Below are 22,223 nucleotides of genomic sequence, written 5' to 3'. Positions count from 1 at the left end.
GAACTTGACTGTCCTGCACAGAGTCCTGACCTCAACCCCATAGAACACCTTTGGGATGAATTAGAGTGGAGACTGCGAGAACAGACCTTCTCGTCCAACATCAGTGCCTGACCTCACAAATGTGCTTCTAGAGGAATGGTCAGAAAATTCCCATAAACACACTCCTAAACCTTGTGGAAAGCCTTCCCAGAAGAGTTGAAGCTGTTATAGCTGCAAAGGGCGGGACAACTCCATATTACATTCATGTGCATGTAAAGGCAGACGTCCCAGTATTGACCTGGCTCACAGTCTCTGCTCTAATTCATCCTTTAAGAGTTCCTTTCACTGGAACTAAGGGGCCGAGCCCAACCCCTGAAAAACAACACCTGAACTCAATGATTTGGAGGGGTGTCCCAAAACTTTTGGCAATATAGTGTATTTCATGTAAACTCAAATTGAAGACATACAAGTCTCCTGCTGCTTATAACTTTGTTGTTGGAAGATATGTTTAAGACATAATGTTTTATGAATACAGCTATGACACTGAGGCACTGAGGATGAGGTAACAGCCAGCAGGATGCCATGAACACATTTGCTAGTTGAATGTTAGCTAGTTATTTTGGGAAAGCTGTGTAAGTGTTCCAGCTCCTTTGCTTATATAATAGTTAACTGAGATGAAATCAGTAAAGACCAGAACTCCTCAACCAACTATCCCTCATAATTGCTACTATCTTCTGTTTCTTTAGAAAGTTGGTCAGTTCAATACAGTAAAATGAACGTGTCTAAGCTTTTTCTGGTTCTGACCCAAGAGAAATAGTGAAATAAATTCTGACTTGTTATTACTAGAGTCTCCTACTACATTTTCACGGCTGATATCAGAGTGACGTGTTTAGCTCAGGGTTCTATAAACACCTACTTTTAAGTGTTTCCATGTCCTTGTTGGCCTTCCTGAGAAGATCCTCAGCCTCGTTCTTCATGTCCAGTGCTTTCTGGGTAACATTACCTGCTGCCGTTTCTCCCAAAGCATCAATCTTATCTTTTAGTTCCTTATAACGAATCTCAACATGTGACAAATCCTGGTGCAAGCACACACACACACAAATATAACCAACATGTAAATTCAGACCAGATATAGTGATGGAAATTGTAAACACATGTACCTTTGTTAGTTCAGAGGCAGCCTCAGTGGCATTGTCTGCGAGCTCCTTGGCTTCAGATGCCTGCATTCTGTTTTGTTCTGTCTTATTTTTCAAAATATCTACTTGTTCGGATAAATTAGACAAACGCATCATCATATCCATAAGGTTGTCTTCTAAATTTGAGAGCTTGTCTTCCACCTGGTCAGAATATATTGATGAGAACAAAATATAAACGATATGAGAGAAAAAATCAAGTAACGTTCCAAATATTTACAGCCCTGCCTACTAAGTGCAGTCATGAATGAAACACACACACACACACACACATATATATATATATACACACACACACACAATCCATGTACATAAACACACCATACCATAGCAGTGACGCTCTGTGTGCTGTTGAGGTTTTCCAAGGCTTTCTCTATCGCGGTCCTCGCCTTGTCTATGGCCTCCTGAGAGATGTTTATGGCCGCTTTAGTCTCATTGATAACATTACTAATTCTCTCTGCCCTCTCCCTACAGAAAGACAAACCACGAGTCACTTAATGTCTCAAAAACAGTATTAATATTACATTTACATTTGACCTACAAGAGTGCTTTGAAGTCTCTATCAATGAGCTAGTGTAAGTGTCTGAAGAGGTTGGTCTTCAGTCATCATTTGAAGACAGTCAGTGACTCGGCTGTACGGACATCCAGGGGAAGTTCATTCCACCACCTCGGTGCCAGAACAGAGAAGAGTCTAGATGTAGACCTACCTCTGACCCTGTGAGATGGTGGACCAGTCAAGCAGTGCTAGTGGATCTGAGGGAGCGAGGGTCAGTGTGAGGAGCTTTGAGGTCAGAGGGAGCTGGTTTGGTCTTGGCTTTGTAGGCACGCATAAGTGTTTTGAATCTGATGCAACTACAGAAAGCCAGTGGAGGGAACACAGCAGTGGGGTGGTGATGTGTGCAACTGTATGTGTGTAGCTGTAGGCTCACTTTATTAGGAACACCAGTACACCTTAACATTCATGCAACTATCCAATCAGCCAATCATAAGCATTCAATCATTGCAGATGTTGGTCATGAGCTGGACAGGAAGAACAGGAATCAGAGGCTACAGTGAGCACAGACTCACCACAACCCAACAGCAGGAGATTAAAAAATAGACTAGATAACGTTTTTTCAATCTGGCCAGTTTGGGTGAGCCTGTGCCCACTGCTTACTGACCTTGGCTGACAAAAGAGGAACCTGATGTGGTCTTCTGCGTTTTTAACTCATCCACATTAAGATGCATATGCTGCACATTCTGAGATGTTTCTCTCTGTACCACGGTTGTTCATTTGAGTTACTACAGCCTTCCACTCTGCACAAATCACTCGGACCGCTCTCCTCTGGCTTTTTTAGCACAAATGCCACTCACTGGATATATTTCTTTTTTTGCATAATTTTTTATAAACTCTAGAGACTGCTGTGTGATCAGTTTCTTCAAAGCTCAAACCAAAAAGCATAGCAGAGTCACTAAGATCACAGGTGCAGAGGAGAATGAACTAAAGCTCTTGACCTACAGCCGCATGATTTTATGCATTGCTCTGGATAGTTCCATGAATGAGTATTAAAGTGTCTGCTGACTCTGTGACGTTTCACTGACTCTGTGACGTTTCACTGACTCTGTGACGTTTCACTGACTCTGTGATGTTCCACACATAATGACATCTTACTGCCTATTCTTATTTAGAAGTTGGATGAAGCTACTTATACCAAACTGGTTGTCATAAATCATGCACATCTACAGAAAAAGTTATGAGATAGACCTTTTCCAAGTTTACTTCAGGACAATACCATTTTCTAATCGTTGCTAATAACGGGGCTTGAAAGATAAAAACAATAACACAGTTATGGGTTAGAGTAAGTTTGAAATTCACACAGTCACATGATCTGGGCATCTCTGTGAACAAATCCAACTAAATGAGCAGTATGTGGTGTTATTCCACTAATCACGTAATAGAGAGGTGTTTGTCTTTTCTACAATGTGGAAGTCTCTTACCGTTCATTGGTAGCTCTATCGAGCAGCTCCTTCACTTTGGCCAGCTGCTCAGCGGAGTAGCTGAAGACTCCATCCACGTCGGTGAGATTAGCAATGCTATCTTTGATCTGCATAACCATGCTGTCCAGTAAGGTCAGGTTAACTGGGAGAGTGATGGCCAAAACCTGCTTTGCCACTTTCTCTATGCTCTCTGGATCTGCTCCTTCCTCTAAAAACAATAAGACAAGAAAATATCAAACCTCTCAGTCACAACAATATGTGTAATAAACATCATTTAGCACTTTTAACTGTGAATATCCAGTTACATAACAGATTAAGAAGAGAAACTCTAATGACATTATCATATCATTACACAGAGAGTGAACTGAAGAAGCACTAACCAGTTAAAAAGTCTCTGATGGTTTGGATGAAATCTTTAAGTTTCTTATTGGATTTTTCAAAGAGCTCTTTCTTCTTCTTGGCTTTGTCCAGAGTGTTCATGGCCTGGGCCTTCACATTCTCCGTGAGTTTAGCAATGTCCTGGAGCTGAGATGAGGATTATAAAGAGATTATGTGAATTCTTGATGAGATAAAATGTTTTAAATGCATTTGTTTGAATAGAAAAAAAATCTTTTGTACTCCAGAAACACCCAAAGTCAACACAAAGATGATGTTTAATCTCATGACACTGGGCTTCCCAAACTGTATTGGGAAAAGATGATCCTGTATTTTCAACACAAACACATCGGTATAAATCGCTTGCTCTGCCTCTCTTTCACACATATACGGGTTACAATACAGCGTCATGCCATCGTCTTCAACTATACAGTTTATATCATCACAGTTTATAAAGATAATCTATAATATAACATCCATGTTTCTGACCATAGTGCTAACAGTTTCCTATCTAGCAAGCGTTTGGGATGAGTATCAAACTTCTTCCCTTACACTTCTTCGCTCACTTGGGGCATCGAGGAATGGAAATATTTCTTCCAGTCCATTTTCCTAGAAACTAAACAGCTAATGTTATGTTGTGAACCAGAGAAATTAGACATGAAGGAAGAGCAAATGTACACACTAACGTTCAAAGGTTTGGGATCACTTGGAAATTTTCTACATTTTAAAAACCTCAAATCGATCACATGATTTTAAAGAAAGATCTGCATTGTTGCACAGAGGCTCATTCTCAGTTTACAGGCTCAAAATGAACTTTCTTTCTTTTTGCAGTACAATTGACCTTACCATGCTGTGTACTATTCTCTTCATAGAACAGCACAAACACCAGGTTGCACACATTGTACTTGATGTAGCTAGGGCAACTACTTTCTGTCTGTTGTTTTATTCTGTAGCTCTATGTCGTCATGTTGTTTTTATTTAGCACCAGGGTCCTGAGAAACATTGACCATTTCACTATGTACTGTGTCAGCTATATGTGGATGAAATGACAATAAAAAGCTTCTTGACCCTTGACATGAAACTGCTTCTAACCAGAACAGAATGCAATAACGTTCCTATTATATACAAATAAGGCCCTGAAAACAAACACAGCCTTAAAACTGACAGGACATAAAAAGAGAGAACTTTTCACCAGGAAGCATGGTTTCTATCAATGTGAGTCCACAAACACACATTTTAACACACACACACAGACACACAGACACACACACACACACAGACACACACACACACACACACACACACAGACACACACAGACACACACACACACACACACACACAGACACACACACACACAGACACACACACACACACACACACACAGACACACACACACACACACACAGACACACACACACAGACACACACACACACACACAGACACACACACACACACAGACACACACAGACACACACACACACACACACACACAGACACACACACACACAGACACACACACACACACAGACACACACACACACACACACACACACAGAGACACACACACACACACAGACACACACAGACACACACACACAGACACACAGACACACACAAACACACACACACACAGACACACACACACACAGACACACACACACAGACACACAGGCACACAGACACACACACACACACACACACACAGAGACACACACACACACACAGACACACACAGACACACACAGACACACACACACAGACACACACAAACACACACACACACAGACACACACACACACAGACACACACACACAGGCACACAGACACACACACACACACAGACACACACAGACACACAGGCACACAGACACACACACACACACAGACACACACACACACAGACACACACACACAGACACACACACACACAGACACACACACACAGACACACACACACACAGACACACACATACCTTTTTGGCCATGTTCATTAGATCCTCACTGACAGCTGTCAGGTTCTTGGTGACATCACTGGTTTTCTCCAGTGCCCTGATTGACTCGCCAACAGTCCCGTTGCATTCTGGCCCTCCACATACCAGTGTGTCATTACTGTCCACACAACCAACACCTCCACAAGGTCCGTCTGAGCATAAACCATCAATGCTCGCATTGCCACTGCTGCCACACACCTGAGAAATGAGCACATGGAAGTATGTAATGCACCCAAAATCTGCTCCTGGTCTCCACATCAAAGTCGTCCATCATATATTTATTGTTCGTACGTCAGCATATGTGTGTCCTTAATGATTTATCTACCTTTTGACTCAGATGATGGACCCTTGTATCCATGTCTTCTGCTTTCTTTTTGAGCTCAGAGAGGGACTTCTTCTGAGCTGTGACATTGCGTATAAACTTGTCCTTCATCTGGTCCAGCAGGACCTCGGTGATGTTGCGTGTGTGTTGAGACTGCTCCACTGGACTCTGAGTCCCAAAGACAGAAGCATTGCATCTCTGCTCAGCGGCCAGAGACTCTTGGTAGTATTTCCGCACTTTGTTTAGCAGATCTGTGCAGTCAGGGAGAACGTATGCAAAAAAACTGTGCATTGCCTTAACACATTATAAAAGGCTTTCATAGTGTCATGTGATATTTTAAAGGTTTACCTGAAATTCCACCACTGAGGTAGTTCTTCAGCTCACTGAGCCACTGATTAAGGGTGGTGTTCAGATCCCCGAATTCTTGCTCAAGTGACGTCAAATTCTGTTTTAGGATGTCGTTGTGCTCTCTAGTCACATTTAGGTCTCTCTCTGTGCCCATCAAACGACCGTCAGTGACCGCTATCTCAGCCCTGAACCAAAAAAAGATTAAGATGAAGGAATGCTAGAAATCCTGAATGGATCACTGATACAGCGGTGAGTAGAGCAGTGCCCTCTAGTGGTCAGTGTGACTGTTTTACCTCAAGTCATCAGTGGCCTGGCTGATCAGCTGATATAAGCTGTCTGCTTCTCCATTTAGGAGCAGCTTATGAATATCAGTCAGCTTCTGCTCCAGCTCTTTGATGCGGGAGTCGCTCGTACCAGGCACCTCGCCCATCTCCAGGATCTTGGCTATGGTGAAGCGGATTCTGTCCATGTTATGTTTGACTTGGCACACAATGTCGTCCCAAAGCTGGAAGCAGGGGTGGCAGGGCACACATCTGGGGAAACCTCCGGTAAAACCACGGGCACACTCGTTACAGTGTTGACCTGCTGCCCACTCTTTGCACACACATGCCCCAGTGATACGGTCACACTGACCTGTCACTGACGCCTGACTGTGACATTTACATTCTGCCCGAACCGGAAGAAAGCAAGAATTAAAAGCAGCCTTGACCCAAAATCACACAGCCAATACTGATATGGAAACAGGTATGTCTGAGAAGAGTTTGTAACTCTTACCCTCACAGTACACTGCTGGATCTCCCCAGTGGAACATCTCACACTCAGTGCACTGCTTGCCTCCGAAACCGGGCCGGCAGTGACACTGACCACTGATCTACACACACGAGAGATGGAAAGAGATTGCTGTGAGTGATGGTTCTCCTTCTGTGAAATTCCATGCATATGTCCATCACTTATCTGGTGTACCAAGTTTAGAAAATGGCTAGCTTTAAAGACATACCAAGTTGCAGTGTGAGCTAAAGCTGTTCTGTGGATGACATCCACAAGCCTCACAGCCGCCATCCATGCCCAGGTTCCAGTGGTTGGCAGCACACTGGTCACAGTTATTGTTAACAATATTGGGCCTGCAGGGACATGCGCCAGTCTGCTTGTCACAGTAACACCCCTCATCCCTGCAGTACTCCTGGTCTGTTCCCAGTCTCATACATGTACAGCCTGTGGACAGAGACACACGAGGACAACACGATATCTCAAACCCAGACCCGGTATTAAACCAGTGCTCAGTTGCAAGAGAATCAAATTTTGGCTACACTTACGCCGACAGTCTCTGGCCAGAGCGTTGCCATAGTAACCAGGCTTGCACTCTGAGCATGATGGACCGTCTGTGTTGTAAAGGCACTGCAAGCACTGGCCAGTGCGGGGGTCACACGAGTCAGGGTCTTCGGCCACTATGTTCCCGCTGCACTCGCATGGCCGACACCCTCCGTCTTTCTGCTCTGGGTTGCCATAGTAACCTGGGGCGCAGCGGTCACAGCGATGTCCTGAGAGGTACAATGCCATGTTAGTAACAAAATATCAACTAGTCTTGCAAGATTATATATTTTATATAATGAGAATGCAAATTGTTTTACAAATCTGTAATAAGGGAATACTTAGACATTCAAAACATTTTTGGAACTAACAGGCTGAAGAAATACACTACATTTTGCCGAAACCCATAATATTATATTGACCATAATTTTAACTTCTTTAATTATGAGTTACTTTGGAAACTGAGGGAATGACCGGTAGACAGCTGAGCTTGGTCATCCTGCAACTGACTGTTTAACCAAACATTCAACTGCTTCAACATTTACTGCTTCATTCACTTCTACACTAAAAGCTGAAACTGACCTGCTTGAGCTGTTTCATTTCAACAAACTGATAAAGTAGGCTATAAAGAGACAAAGCTCTGACAAAGGCAAGACTCATTTCTGGGTCTAAGTCACTCTATTATAACTTTAATTAAAACCTTTTAGCTTAAAATCTTATGTCCACATAATTTCAACACATCTTATTTCCTGTTTCTTAATGCAGTGTTTTTTTATTTCATTGAACCTTTACACAAGTACATGTCTAACACCACCACAAGATGGTGACCTGATACTACAGAGTCACTGACAACATCATGGTCCTGCTCACAGCCTGTACATCTGTTTTAATGACAAATAAACTTACTGCAGAACTTTCATTTTCTATTATCCACTGTCTAATACATGATCACTGTGAAGACTTTCAGATTACTTTTATATTTGATGCCAATATTATTTGGGCAAATAAATACTAAAAGAATTCTATTAAATACTGCATATTTTTCACATTTTGCTAATGAAACTGACCCGTGTATCCCGGCTTGCAGTGGCAGATGATCTGGTTAGAGGAATGTTGCATGTGGCAGGAATCTGCATTTGAATGTCCACTGCCTGGGTTACCCGGGCACGGACAGGGGCGGCAGTATTCTCCAAAACCCAGCACCGGATTACCGTAATTCCCACTTGTGCACCTGAAGTAGCGCAGAATGCTGTGTTATGTGCATGGCATCAAATCAACACATTCTCAGCCGTTGATGAGCGTTATGACTGACCTCTCACACTGATGACCTGTTGTGTTGTCCCTGCAGTCAAGGCATGCACCAGTGTGAGGGTCACAGGTTTCTGAGTGTCCATTACACTGGCATGGCCTGCAGTTTGGGAAGCCCCAGTGACCATGCTGGCATTCAGAGCACTGTCGGCCAAAAGCCCCGGACTTGCAGGGGCACTGCCCTGTAACTGGGTCACAGTGCTGAGCATCAGAGCCATCATGGTGGCAGTCACAGGCTGAAAAAATGCAGAGATATTAGTGACACATACAACTAAGATCATCACCGACGAATCCATAGCAGGCAACATACCAGTACAGCCATAGGGTCCAAATCCATATGTTCTTGGTGCACACTGGTTACAGCGACGGCCAATTACGTTAGGTCTACACTGACACTGACCACCTATCTTTTTACACTCCACACTCAGTGAACCCTGAGGATCACAATGGCAAGCTATAAAGAGAAAAAATAATAAAGTTAAACATCAGTACAGAAACACAAGCTCCAAGGTGACTTTTAACGTAAGGTGACCTGGTGCTTATTTAATTTTATTTTTATGGCATTAACCACTCTAAAGAAAACTGTGTGTGTTGTCTTTTCAGCCATGGTGCATAAACACTCACGCAGCGCTCCGTTGTGCATGAGAGAAGAAATGCTGCAGATTAATTTGCCGCATATCTCAGCCAGAATCGGCATCGGAGTAGCCATGAAGGAGTCCAGACACATGTAGTGCACCATTTCCTCTCGCCGCCGCACAGCCTGGGGATCGTTACCCATGAACCCTGGCAGCTCCTCATACCGGGGGATTAATACAAGCTAGAGAGGACAGTTGAGATACAGAGCATCAATTAGACTGAAAAATATGCAAATGAGTTTCATTTTAACAATAAAGACTTCAGACTTTAGTTTAAGGTTTGAAACTGATGAGATTACTCCAACACATCTTATTTCCTGTTTCGTAATGCAGTGTTTCTTTATTTCATTAAACTCTTACACAAGTACATGTCTAACACCACCACAAGATGGTGACCTGATACTACAGAGTCACTGACAACATCATGGTCCTGCTCACAGCCTGTACATCTGTTTTAATGACAAATAAACTTACTGCAGAACTTTCATTTTCTATTTTCCACTGTCTAATACATGATCACTGAAGAGGTCAGCTTTCAGGCTACTTTTATATTTTACAGATTAATAAATGAAACAGATATTAAGTGATTAGCAGTTTTTGGCAGTGTTTGTTTCAATGGTCAGTTCAGTGGTCAGTTCAGGTACTTCATAAACCTTAATGTTACAGACTTGAAAAAACAATACAAAACAAAAACCCAACTACCTCTGAAAAGGCAAACAGGCCAAAGATCAGATCAGAAAGACTGCATGAATATAATCAATGGGAAAAATCCAAGACCAATGCAGGATTTATCAAAGATGCCTGAATAACCGGGAAGATATTTTATGATTCAGGTCACAACCAAAAAACAATGCCACTCATATTTCTTTCATAAAGAAGCTATGACTTGTGTGTGGAAAATTGCATCAATAATTATGATACCTTCAAAAGTTTTCTAATTTAACACAGTAAATTTTTGTTTTAGTATGTTATCATATAATGGGGAAATTATTATGAAACAACCTTCATTATTTTATTTTATTTTATTTTTTTGTTACTTTATTATTATTATGAAACACCCACCCTAACTTTTTTCTTTTTTCCTTTTTAATTTTCTTTTCTTTTTATTTTGTTCAGAAGCATTAAAAGACATAATGATTGTATTATTCCACATAACACATCCGTAACTGAGAGTAAATTTAGGATGCTGTTGAAAAATGTACTAAGACTCTAAAAGTACATCAGAAGAGTTTATGGAATGCTTAATATAATATATGATAAATAATATATTATTTATTATTTAATTGTATTATCACAAATGAAGTGTGAGAGAAAACAATTTCTACACACTTTACCAAGCCGGAATACTACACCCACTTTCTGTTGTGTCTCCTATCTCCTTCTGAAAAGGTGCTGATTAAAGAGTGAGCAGTGAATGTGTGTGCTAACCGAGTCAGCGAGGATGTGGGCAGTGAGGTGTCTGTGAGAGACCGCATGGCGTTGAAAGCGGATGGCCACCACATAGCGGTTGTTGGGCTCGAAGCAGAAAGGCTGGGGCATTAGGATGTACCTGTGAGAAGTTCAGCACTGTTAGTGAATACATAATGTTCATTCATATACACAGATACACGTCTCTTATCATGTGTAGTCTACGAGCCAGGAACTGTCTCTGTCTTTGTGTTTTTCTTATACAGACTATACAAAATCGGCCTTGGACCAACGCAGAGCAGAAACAGACTTTAAGCTTCAGAATCATGTTTATAAAAGGCAATAACTATCTAATAAATATCTAATAACAAAGCTCTAAATGATTCAGTTTAGCTTCCATTTTAACCACAGGAATCAAAAGGAAATCTTCAACTGGTTTATTTTCATTCTATGTTTAAATAGAAGCAGCAATTACTATGTGCTTAAAAAACAAACAGGATACGGTCAAACATATCAGTGGAACAGCCCGGAAGTTATCTTAGAGGTGAATAGGAAAATATGCAAAATAAAATCACAGAATAGATGTATCTCTACATTTCTAGATGCAATCAGTATGCAATCCAATGAAATGTGATTAATGAAAGGAACTCAGTTAACATCTGAGGTGGTTAAATATAAAACTGCGTCCATCTTTGTTGACATTAAAGTGAAGTTACTGCCCAAAGCATTTTTTTTGATGTTCATATAATCAGCTGCGCTATATGTGGTATGTGACTACTTACACATAATCACATAGAACAACAGTCAACCCCAGACACACACACACACACACACACACACACAGTTTCTTTGGCAGTGTGCTCCATTGTCAGCTTATCCTAATTGGTTCTGCCTGAGCGTCACACCAGCAGGACACAACAGCAGCAGGAGCCACGCTCTACTGATCCATCTCCATCCGGCCCGGAGGAAATTACAGCACAGTGAGAGTTCTGATCAGGTGTCATGCACTGCTTTACCTGCCTTACTTAAGTTTTGTACTCCTCAGTGTCAGCATGATCAGTCTGTGGATCTATATATCACATCAGTAAAGAACATCACTGGTTCCTAGTCATTAAGCTGCTTAATCTGTAGTGTAGGGTATCACTGTACACAACGTCTATTAACGTCAGAGAGTTTAAACTCAAAAGTTCTAAATATTTACTACGACTAGCTCTATTTCTAATAAGATATCTGTTTATATGTGCTGTAAAAACATTAGAAAATCCTACAAGATCTTGTTTCAGGGACTGACTATCATGGTGACTCTCACTGTCTCCAGCTCACTACAAATCAGATCAGATCAGACTAGATCAGTTTGTATGATTATATTTGCATAAATGAAGAATAACAGCAGTTAATATTAGTTAATAATAATGTGGTTAATATTTTGGTATTTCTAATAGTTTAATGTTTAACTTTTTACCTTGATCCTGCAATCATACTCTACTAAATTTAGATCTACAGGTTTAAGACACTGCAAAATCCACTGAAACTCACCTGACTTTCCTTAAAACATCCAGAACCCAGAACCGCCCCCTGTTTTTAACCCAGTCAGTGCTTGGAAAAAAGGATTTTCAGCTCCTCACTGAGTTTAATTTGCTCTGAAGCCTTTGCCAGGATCCTGGTTCGGGATCAGTGATCTGATTAGCTTTATTAAAACACCCTTCCCAAACCCTCAGCTGTGCTGAAATATCAGGAAATCCTCACAAAGCAATGCCAGAGCTGAACCTGGTGACAGTGACGGTCATTTTGTTCCTCTGCGCACAGTGTGAAATCATTTACAAACTCTAACAGTGCTGCTGAATTCTTGATTCTGCCTGGTCAGACCGTGTTCATTCATTTTCTATAACAGCAGATCTGACACTTTTCCACTTTTGCAGAATATACAAGACGAGACTATGACTATAGCTTCATATAAAACCATCACCTGCTATGATGTTGTATTCACACATTCAGCGACTTTTTGCAAATATGAAGCGACTTGGTTCAGCGACTACCAATGGGAGACATGATCCATGGTGAAGAGCACACACACTGCTTCCCCTTTACCTCCTATGATATCTCCTTAATGTCAGTAAATTGCTTAGAATACATAACACTGGAATATTCTGATTTGGAGAATGATCTCACAGCCCCACTGCATTTAATCATATACACCGATCAGCCATAACATTATGACCACCTGCCTAATATTGTGTTGGTTCCCCTTTTTGCTGACAAAACAGCCCTGACCCGTCGAGGCATGGACTCCACTAGATCCCTGAAGGTGTGCTGTGGGATCTGGCATCAAGATGTTAGAAGCAGATCCTTTAAGTCCTGTAAGTTAAAGGATACATACAGGACTTAAAGGGTACTTTTGATAGATACTGACCACTGCAGACCGGGAACACCCCACAAGATCTGCAATGTTGGAGATGCTCTGATCCAGTGGTCTAGCCATCACAATTTGGCCCTTTTGGTCAAACTCAAAGCTCAAATCCTTACGCTTGTCCATTTTTCCTGCTTCTAACATCAACACTGAGGACAAAATGTTGACTTGCTGCCTAATATATCCCACCCACTAACAGGTGCCATGATGAGGAGATCATCAGTCTTATTCACTTCACCTCTCACTGGTCATAATGTTATGCCTGATCAGTGTAGATACCTATACACGCACAACACACACACTTTATATGAAATCATGCATATATTTACATTTACAGCATTTGACAGTGTCCCTTATCCACAGCGATGTACATTTATTTCATTTATTCAGCTGAGCAGGTGAGGGTTAAGGGCCATGCTCAAGGGTCCAGCAGTGGCAGCTTGGTGGTCAACCTTCTTATTAGTAGTCTAATGCCTGAACCTCTAAGCGCCCACTTTCACAATATACAAGGACATAAATCATAAAGTGATGTTACCTCTTGTTGTGCAGCAGTGTGACAGTGTAGAGCTGCTCAGTGGGCAGCAGGTTCCCACAGCGAGAACTGGTGGACAGTAACATAGATGTGACACTCACAGTGGCCTCCCAGTCTTCTGTAGACTGTATACGAGTGAGGAAAAAGTTATTTTTAGTAATAAATAATACTGATCAGCAATAGTAAAATCAGATGATAATATATAACAATAAAATAATGATGATAATAATAATAATAATAATAATATATTATTATAATGACAAAAAGAAGGAAAACAACAACAATAATAATAATAATAATAATAATAATAATAATAATAATAATAATAATAATTAGAAGAAGAAGAAGATAATGATTCATTTATATTAGCCATTAATTGTTGAACATAATACAGTGTGTGTTATTGTTAGATTACTATTTTATAAATGATTTTTACTGACCACATGGACTTCACTATTACAAAAGATTTGGAAAGAGCATCTACAGAGTGAAATTTTGTCCACATCAAATCATTATACCTAATTACATTTTCTATCATTATACCTAAATTATTCCTAACATGCCCAAAATTTATGATGAATGATGCAATTTACACATTCATAAGGAGTAACATGGTTGATCGGCCATTCATGGATTGCTGAAATTATAGCAGTAGTGGTTTGACTAGTTCATTAGAAGCCTGTAATGGATTGTAAATGTAAGTTAAATGACCATATGAACATCACCAAATGAATTGTTTTTAAACAGCACATTAATTATGATAACTAGACATGTACATTTCCTGAAGAAAATGTGAGCGGTGATATCTGTGACAAAACTCATCCCCGAGTGGACAGGGCGGCCAAAGTTTCGGATGCGAGTGGGCAGATAGTGTGCTAATCCTATTAGAGGCATGTGTACAGACAGGGTGCCAATACTTTTGGAGGCGAAAGGACAGGTGCGAGTTAAGTGACCAGAATTCACATTACACAGTTTTGCATATCTACACTTATCTAAATAGCTCAACTTTCATAGAGCGTGTAAAATCCCAGCTACACACCTCAGGTTCATAGCGAATCATGATGTCATACTCCATGGCATACGGGATGTCTTCGAAGGTAAACACAAGGCCGGCACCGTCTTTAACCCGAGCAAAGCCTGGCCCAGTCCAAGTGACCATCTGATCTGTGTATCTCTCTCTGTCTGCAATGGTCACATCAGGCTGTAGAAACACGACACAGAACATGAACACACACATGAAACAAAACAACAACCTCTAAAATGTTCAGAGCTGTGGTGAAGTGATCTGGACGCACAGTCTGCTGAAGCTGCCGGATGCGTCTCAGAGCTGCCCTCTGCTGCTGGCTGATGTGCCGATGGCGTCTGTGCCTCCTCAGCTGGTTACTGAGGTGCTGAGCGCAGTCACTTACAGCCGCAGGGCGAGGCTTCCCCTAAAGAGAGACGAATCAATCAATATGGTTGTTTCATTTGTTGAGTATTCTGTGTTAAGATACTCCATTATTCTGGTTAGGCTCATGCTGAATCTGGAGTCCGTCACAGGTATGCCAGACATGAGGCAGAAATACACCTACCACAAACACTCACAGGTTTACATTTAACAACAGTTTAGCTTATCCAGATCCAAATACTGGCATGACACCACACAGACAGTAACAGAAGACTGGATCAGCTCACAGTTCCTTACTTATAGGAACTCATAACAGTAAAATAGTGTGAAGCTGGAGCTGTAATAGTGTTACAGTCCAATAATTAAAAAATGTATAAAAATAGGTGAAAATGTGAATTTGTGTTAAATAAGAATGTGTGTGTGTGTGTGTATGAGAGAGAGAGAGAGAGAGACAGAGAGAGAGAGAGAGATGATGAGTGTTCTGTGTGAAGCAGGCATAACTAACTGGGTTTGTCAGCCTCTGTTTTCAGCAGTTATTCTGGGTCACTTCAGTTATACAGTACAGTGAAATCCCAGTGTGTGTAAAAGTGTGTTGAATAAACCATCAGTGTCTTTCACAGAACAGTTCAGTGTGTATAACTGGACACTGCAGTGGCAGCACATTAATACTAAGGGTTATGTAGACTGGTCAACTCTTCAGGGCAGATGGTAATGAAATGCAGGCAGACTGTAAAAAAAAATTAGACAAAAATATTTCACTAGATTAAGTCAATTTTAGTTTTCTGCACACAAAACTGCACACTGGTAAACTTTTTATTCTCCCATTTAAACGAATGTTAACACTTCGATACGACTTAGATAGATGATTCTTTTTTAATCCCATTCATTGAAGAATTCCTCCTGCAGCTATTTCTGATGATTTTTTAAAAACTTAATAGAAATAGAAATGAAATCCTTGCACTGCAGCATAGTGATCACCGCTGGGTAAAGGAGCTCATGGTTTAGACCTAGATCCAGCGGTGCATACCAGCTCAGACAGCGTAGCAGATTCAGACTATTATGGGATGCTACTGAGGATGGAGTTAAACATGGTGGAAGAACACCAGGCATCAATGAGTTCTAAGGAATTTCAGCACCATGCTGTGCTCTTGGTTTCAGAAGCAACCATTTGTGTTTTATGAACTGGTAGATCTTTACACAACTATTGCACCAATTTAAGTCAATAAGCACTGAAGTTTGTGGACTGTGTGAAGTTCTGAACTGAAGCCCGGTCTGTTGCGTCCTTCGATAAACAAATAAAACAGCATAATAATTGAAAAAAAGAATGTTTTATGCAAATGATCAGTGTGCTTTTAAATCACTGGTAGACTAATAAAAAAAAATAGTGGTCGTCAAAACACTTGTCCATGGTGTAAAACTCTGCTCATGTTTCAGATTCAGTGACACACGGCTCTACACCACCTGATCCCCCGTGTGCCTCACAGTTTACATTCCGTTATTGTGGTGTTTTGTGAGGTTGTGTGTGTCTGGGCCTGCCCCAAGGGCACACAAGTGATATGGCGACTCTGATATCATAGAAACTCGGCTGTTGTGTCTATTTTATGAGGAATAGCATATCTGAGTATAGGGGCACTTTTGTTTAGGAAAGAGGTTTTACTTTTAGCCTTTTTGATTTTTTTACTGATCGAAAAGTTCAGGAAAGCCCTGTTGGATGTTTCTGTAAAAAGAACAAGTTTTTATAACTATAATACACACACCAAATGTTTGTGGATAGCTGACCGGGACATCCATATGTGGGCCTTCACAAAACTGTTGCCACGAAGTTCAGCAGCAAAAACGTCACTGACACTAAGGGGTCAAAAACCTGTTCCAACATGAGCTCCATGAAGACATGGTGTCCCAAAGCTGGAGTGAAAGATCCTGAATGTTCTGCACAGAGCCCTAAACTCAACCCCAATGAACACTTTCGGAATGAATTGGAACAATGACTTCCTCCTCACCAAACACCAGTGCTCCACATCACTAACACTCTTCTACCTGAATGAGCCCAAATCCCCACAGACATCATCCACATCCTAGTGGAAAGCCTTCTCAGAAGAGTGGAGGTCATTTTTAACGGCAAACAATCACTATGGCAAAAACAGTCAGTTTGCTTAAAGGTGTCTAAAGCTTTGGCAGCTAACATTGACCAGGTTTTAGGACTGTAAGATGCTACAGTAAAATGGACAAAAGTCTGATTAGGGGTGAAATTTAAGTTGTAATCAGATTATGGTTGCCAGTTTTTGCAGCTCATCAACAAAAAAGAGAACAGCACTTACACACTCTATACAGATAACTTTTAAATATTAGATAAGTGTTTAAATAATCTAAAAAATCAGGATAATTTTCCAAAGGAGAACAAAACGCATTAATCCGTGATCATTTCCATGCTGGTGATCAGTAGGACAGAGACTAATGTGGGGGAAAATGACAAACGATGCCACCCCACACATGTTGGTCAGTAGTACTTACAGGCAGATCAGCACTGTCAGGAGACTGACCCACTGCACTTTCAGCTTCATATGTGAGGTAATCTAGAGCAGCGCAGAAATACCCAGGCTCCACATCTGAGCACTGACGGTCGATGAGGTGAGGCCGACAGTCACACTGACCGTTCTCCATTCTGCACCTGGAAACCCCGGAGTAGTGCTGTTCAGTAGTGTTCAAGAACAACCAAATATGATTTTATACATACAGCTATACAGTCTGAATAGCTCACACTATGCTTACTCCCACTACTGTAATACTGGCTCACGATTACTCACAGAAACCCACATATCCTACACAGTGTTACCTTTTGCTGTATGATCCACCAAAGTCACAGTCACATGGTCTGCAGCCTTCATGGTCATTACTGAGTCCCCAGTACTCTGGCTGCACACAAAATTATGTACCATTGAGGATCAGTTACAGGACTGTGGATGGTACAAAACGTTTGGAGAAAGTGGAGAGTCTTACTTTGCACTGATTACAGTAGCGGCCTGTCACATGTCTCTTGCAAGAACAATCTCCACTGATATGATCACATGGCTGCCCCATCATGCTCGTGCCACGGGGATCACAGTTACATGCTGTTGACCATATTTGTAAGAACAAACATCACAAACACAAATACACATCCTGCTAAAAGGTGTTGTAACATTTAACAGCATTTCTAGGTTTATTATACAAATTAATATCAACCACACTGGGATCAGAACCGCAGCAAACGCGTCCAATGTGAAAACCACCTCAGGTGTGTACTCTGGTTCAGGTTTTCTTTAAAGACTCTGTATGTGGCCATTCATCCTCCACTAAATTCTGACCACTCTCCCTGTCTCTGCCTCTTAGAAGCACTAGACTTTATCACCATAAGAATGGTATTAGCCATTAGATGATGAGCGGGACCTGATTTTTGCCTAATGTGTCCAAAAAGGTACATTTTTCTCTCATCAGACAGGAGAATCTTCTTCCTAATGCTCTCAGAGTGCTTTAAATGTCCAGCTCTACAGTGTGTTGTGATACAAGCTGAGTGCCAACAGTCTATAGAGAGTTCCTTGAATGTTATGACTTGTCAGATTGTGAAATGTAGGACTTCTACACAGGTACATTCCTTTCTAAATCATGTCAAATCAATTGAATTGGCCACAGCTGGTGACTGGGCGGGTTTTAGACACATCTCAGGATAATTAAAGCACACAGGATATATCTGAGCTCAATTTGGAGTGCTTTAGCAAAGGGTCCGAATAACAATCTAATTAAGATATTTCAGTTTTTAATTTATAAATTTGAAAAATAAAAATGAAGACATGGTTTTGCTTTGTCATTGTAGATCATTGTGTCTAGATTAATGACCAAAATGAAGTGTAATACAACATACACATGTTCAGACATACTCACGTTGGCACCCAAGAAGGTCGTTTTGGTTGAGGCCATAATGCCCATCTTTGCAGTAGTCACAGCGGTGACCCTGGACATTGGGCTTACAGCGACACTGACCACCAATCATTCCAAGATACATATCAGTATGACTGTCACACCTCCCTCCATCCAGAGAACCCACTGGGTCACAATCACATCCTGTACACAGGACAAACAGAGAGAGACTGGCCATTGGGCGTCATGGTTACACTGAAGCCAGTGCATGTCTACAGTTCCCATCAGCCACTGCAGCGACCTAGATTGCATCACATGACTGCATGTCTAGCATTTGTCTTTCATCGCATTGTGCTTAAAATAGTTCATGTTTTGGTGTATAAGATGTGTGGATTATATCATATGCTAGTTTGTTATTAAAATAAAAATCTGCAGTCTACAATAACATGACAGTGCAAAACCATTCAAACATTTCTACAAAATGAAACAGCTGCTGGAATAACGTGACTGAATGAATAAATTCTTCTCAAAGACTACATAAAGAGCTGAACAATAGCAGACTCACGAACACAGATGCGAGGGTCTCGGATATCTCTGGCTGGGTCCTGGTAGAAGAAAGGTTTACAGGTTTCACAGTTGCGTCCCATGGTGTTGTGCAGACAGTCGTCACACACACCTCCACTGACGTTCCCCGTGGCCAGATACACCGCCATGTCAAAGTGACACTTGTCGGAGTGGCCATTACAGTTGCACTCTGGTTTAAATATAAAATAAAGCAGATTTCTTTGTTATGGAAACTTAGAAAATTGATTGTGAATAAATATACATGTGGATGTGTGAGTGTGTGACTGACCCCTGCAAGTGTGTGGGTTATTTGCCTCGGCTGGTCTCCAGGGCAGATCGTGATAGAAATCTTGGCAGAGCTCACAGTTCAGGCCCACCGTGTTATGCTTACACACACAGCGCCCGTGAATCTGACCATTCACAAAAAAGCCTCATTACACATTGTGTCAAGAAAATCTCCCAACAATTATTCAATCCAATTTTATTCAAAAATACCCTGATGAACGTAACTTAATTGTTTCAGACATAACAGTGGCAACCCACCATGCCGTTGTCTCGGGTGTGAACCCCTGGGACCGGCGCACACTCGGAGGCATGACCGTAGCAGAAGCAGCTGCCTCGCACCACCAGCTCATACACCGCATAATAATACTTCTGCAGCACATCAGGCCGACGATCCAGAAGGTTATCCCCCAGAGTGTGCAGTTTGGTGAAGTTAATCCTCAGGTTAGTGATTCGCAGCAGGTCTGCAAATGAAAATCAATGGCACGATTATCATACCTACATAGAACACCAACCTGGTCAGTGAGTGTTTATTCTGTTTCATACAGATCACCAATACTCATGGCTCACCTTGAATATTAGGACTATATGGATTACTGACAGGGATTGCAGGATCAAGCACTTTGAAAATGACCTGAAACAAACCATAGAGAAATTTTCTTTTTAATATGCTATCTAAGATTCAGAAATTTTTTCTGTTCAGAAAATCAGGGTATTTCCTGAAAATTGTCAAATTTACTACATTGCACACTCACCTCTCCTTCTGAGGAGGGCTCGATGTCAGAATAGCGTTCCTCACAGATCACATCGTCGATGAACCTCAGAGGCCGGGTACGCACTCCGGGAAAGGTCCTGGTGCAGTTGTAGGCAAAGTAGCGGTACGGTCTCCATGAACGGCCAAAATCCACAGAGCGCTCGATCAGCATGCCTGCAGGCCTAAATGTCTGTATAGGTATAAAGAGAAATATATAATATGAATTATAAACCAGTGTGCACCAATACATTCTGATATAAGGAACACAGCACCATGGCTGTTTTTGTTATACTGTACAGTGGAACCTTGGCATATGAACGTCCTCTCTTACCAATTTTCAACTTAAGAATTGAAATTTTTCAAGAAATTTGCATCGACATATGAAGCATTTTCGGGATATGAAAAAGAACTGAACCGAATGCCGGCTAAGTTGCGTGTACGTCTGGGAGCTGTTTAAAACTTGTTAGCGTCGTCAGTGGAAAGCCAAGCGAAGCGAGTTTACGAATTGTTTTCCAGTCAGTGGAAGCTGTGTGAAAGAGTCAACCCACGATACCAACGTTTTCTTCGGCATACGTTCAAAAGCTGGGTGATTATCTGGTGTTTTTTTGTTGACAGATTGGGGGTGTGGGTGGTCTGTTCTATTTTTAGCCCAAGCTTGGTGGCACCACTTCCTGTGAGGAGCCTTGACATGGAATGCTTGGCTTGGGTCAGTTCTTTGTAAGCAGTTTACATACGCTTCGTACTGGTCATATCGGTCATATTCTTGACCAATCCGCTGGAACAGATTATCTGCATTTACATTATGTCTTGTGAGAAAAATTTTTTCGCAATACAAACTTTCACCTTAAGAACTCCAGACCCAATGAAAATCCTAGGCCGAGGTTCCACTGTATGATGATGTATAAGACTACACACCTTAAACTTCATGATGAGGTGAGTGAAGTGGAACTCTGTCTCCAGATTAAGTCTGATGCTTACGCTCTCCTCTCCTAAAGACCAGAAAACAGAGATAATGAGGAGGTTACCTTCATACACACTGATGAACAGACACATGATGTGAATGGACAGTGTAACATAAAGCAGTGCTTCACTGTTGCCGTGTTGTGACCCAAACATGGCTTGCATTTGGACCTCTGTTAGAAAATCAAATCTTGTTTCATCTGATGAGACTAAAGATTAAGTAACAAACAAATTTCTTTCCTACTTAAATGAACTGCAATTGAATTTATTACTAATTTATTGCTGATGCAATGTTTTATTATTGTTATGTAATGTTATTATTATTATTTGTCAGAAGTTACTGGGACGGTTCCTTTCCAGACCCCTAGTGAGTCCTGGCAAGTGTTTTATTTATCATTGTGTTATTCCCATGTGGGCGGTACCACGCCCTTCCCTAATGTGTATTCCCGCTTTCTCACCTGTCCCTTGTTTTCCCTGGATGCGTTGCTCTATATATGTTTGTCCTGCTGTCTTGGTCGGGGTCAGTCATTACGTTTATGTGTCCAGGTAGCAGTGTGTGTGTGTGTGCCGTAAGGCTGGACGCCATGTTATCCAAGTT

General features: G+C 41.4%; 1 protein-coding gene across 2 annotated transcripts in view; it reads right to left on the bottom strand.

Moving 5' to 3' along the window:
* lamb2l (laminin, beta 2-like) overlaps positions 1-22,223 on the bottom strand; it is a 41,766-nt gene that overhangs the window by 2,197 nt on the left and 17,346 nt on the right. For both annotated transcript variants that reach the window (XM_058410244.1, XM_058410245.1), the window contains 30 exons: positions 21,581-21,654; positions 20,667-20,855; positions 20,482-20,545; positions 20,173-20,375; positions 19,919-20,039; positions 19,631-19,819; positions 19,090-19,269; positions 18,169-18,281; positions 18,005-18,084; positions 17,683-17,839; positions 15,080-15,214; positions 14,824-14,985; positions 13,788-13,909; positions 10,867-10,987; positions 9,428-9,620; positions 9,114-9,257; positions 8,808-9,039; positions 8,563-8,726; positions 7,501-7,725; positions 7,185-7,399; positions 6,962-7,058; positions 6,481-6,853; positions 6,188-6,372; positions 5,843-6,090; positions 5,500-5,715; positions 3,530-3,674; positions 3,150-3,357; positions 1,499-1,640; positions 1,140-1,316; positions 896-1,055 (listed from right to left, as the gene is read on the bottom strand). In XM_058410244.1, coding sequence (XP_058266227.1) covers positions 896-1,055; positions 1,140-1,316; positions 1,499-1,640; positions 3,150-3,357; positions 3,530-3,674; positions 5,500-5,715; positions 5,843-6,090; positions 6,188-6,372; positions 6,481-6,853; positions 6,962-7,058; positions 7,185-7,399; positions 7,501-7,725; positions 8,563-8,726; positions 8,808-9,039; positions 9,114-9,257; positions 9,428-9,620; positions 10,867-10,987; positions 13,788-13,909; positions 14,824-14,985; positions 15,080-15,214; positions 17,683-17,839; positions 18,005-18,084; positions 18,169-18,281; positions 19,090-19,269; positions 19,631-19,819; positions 19,919-20,039; positions 20,173-20,375; positions 20,482-20,545; positions 20,667-20,855; positions 21,581-21,654 — 5,034 coding nt within the window. The remainder of the gene's footprint in view (positions 1-895; positions 1,056-1,139; positions 1,317-1,498; positions 1,641-3,149; positions 3,358-3,529; positions 3,675-5,499; positions 5,716-5,842; positions 6,091-6,187; positions 6,373-6,480; positions 6,854-6,961; positions 7,059-7,184; positions 7,400-7,500; positions 7,726-8,562; positions 8,727-8,807; positions 9,040-9,113; positions 9,258-9,427; positions 9,621-10,866; positions 10,988-13,787; positions 13,910-14,823; positions 14,986-15,079; positions 15,215-17,682; positions 17,840-18,004; positions 18,085-18,168; positions 18,282-19,089; positions 19,270-19,630; positions 19,820-19,918; positions 20,040-20,172; positions 20,376-20,481; positions 20,546-20,666; positions 20,856-21,580; positions 21,655-22,223) is intronic.

This window comes from Hemibagrus wyckioides, linkage group LG15, assembly GCF_019097595.1.
Source record: "Hemibagrus wyckioides isolate EC202008001 linkage group LG15, SWU_Hwy_1.0, whole genome shotgun sequence".
In the NCBI taxonomy this organism is placed as follows: domain Eukaryota; kingdom Metazoa; phylum Chordata; class Actinopteri; order Siluriformes; family Bagridae; genus Hemibagrus; species Hemibagrus wyckioides.
The sequence above is the reverse complement of the archived record's forward strand: the minus strand, read 5'-3'. Positions and strand labels throughout refer to the sequence as shown.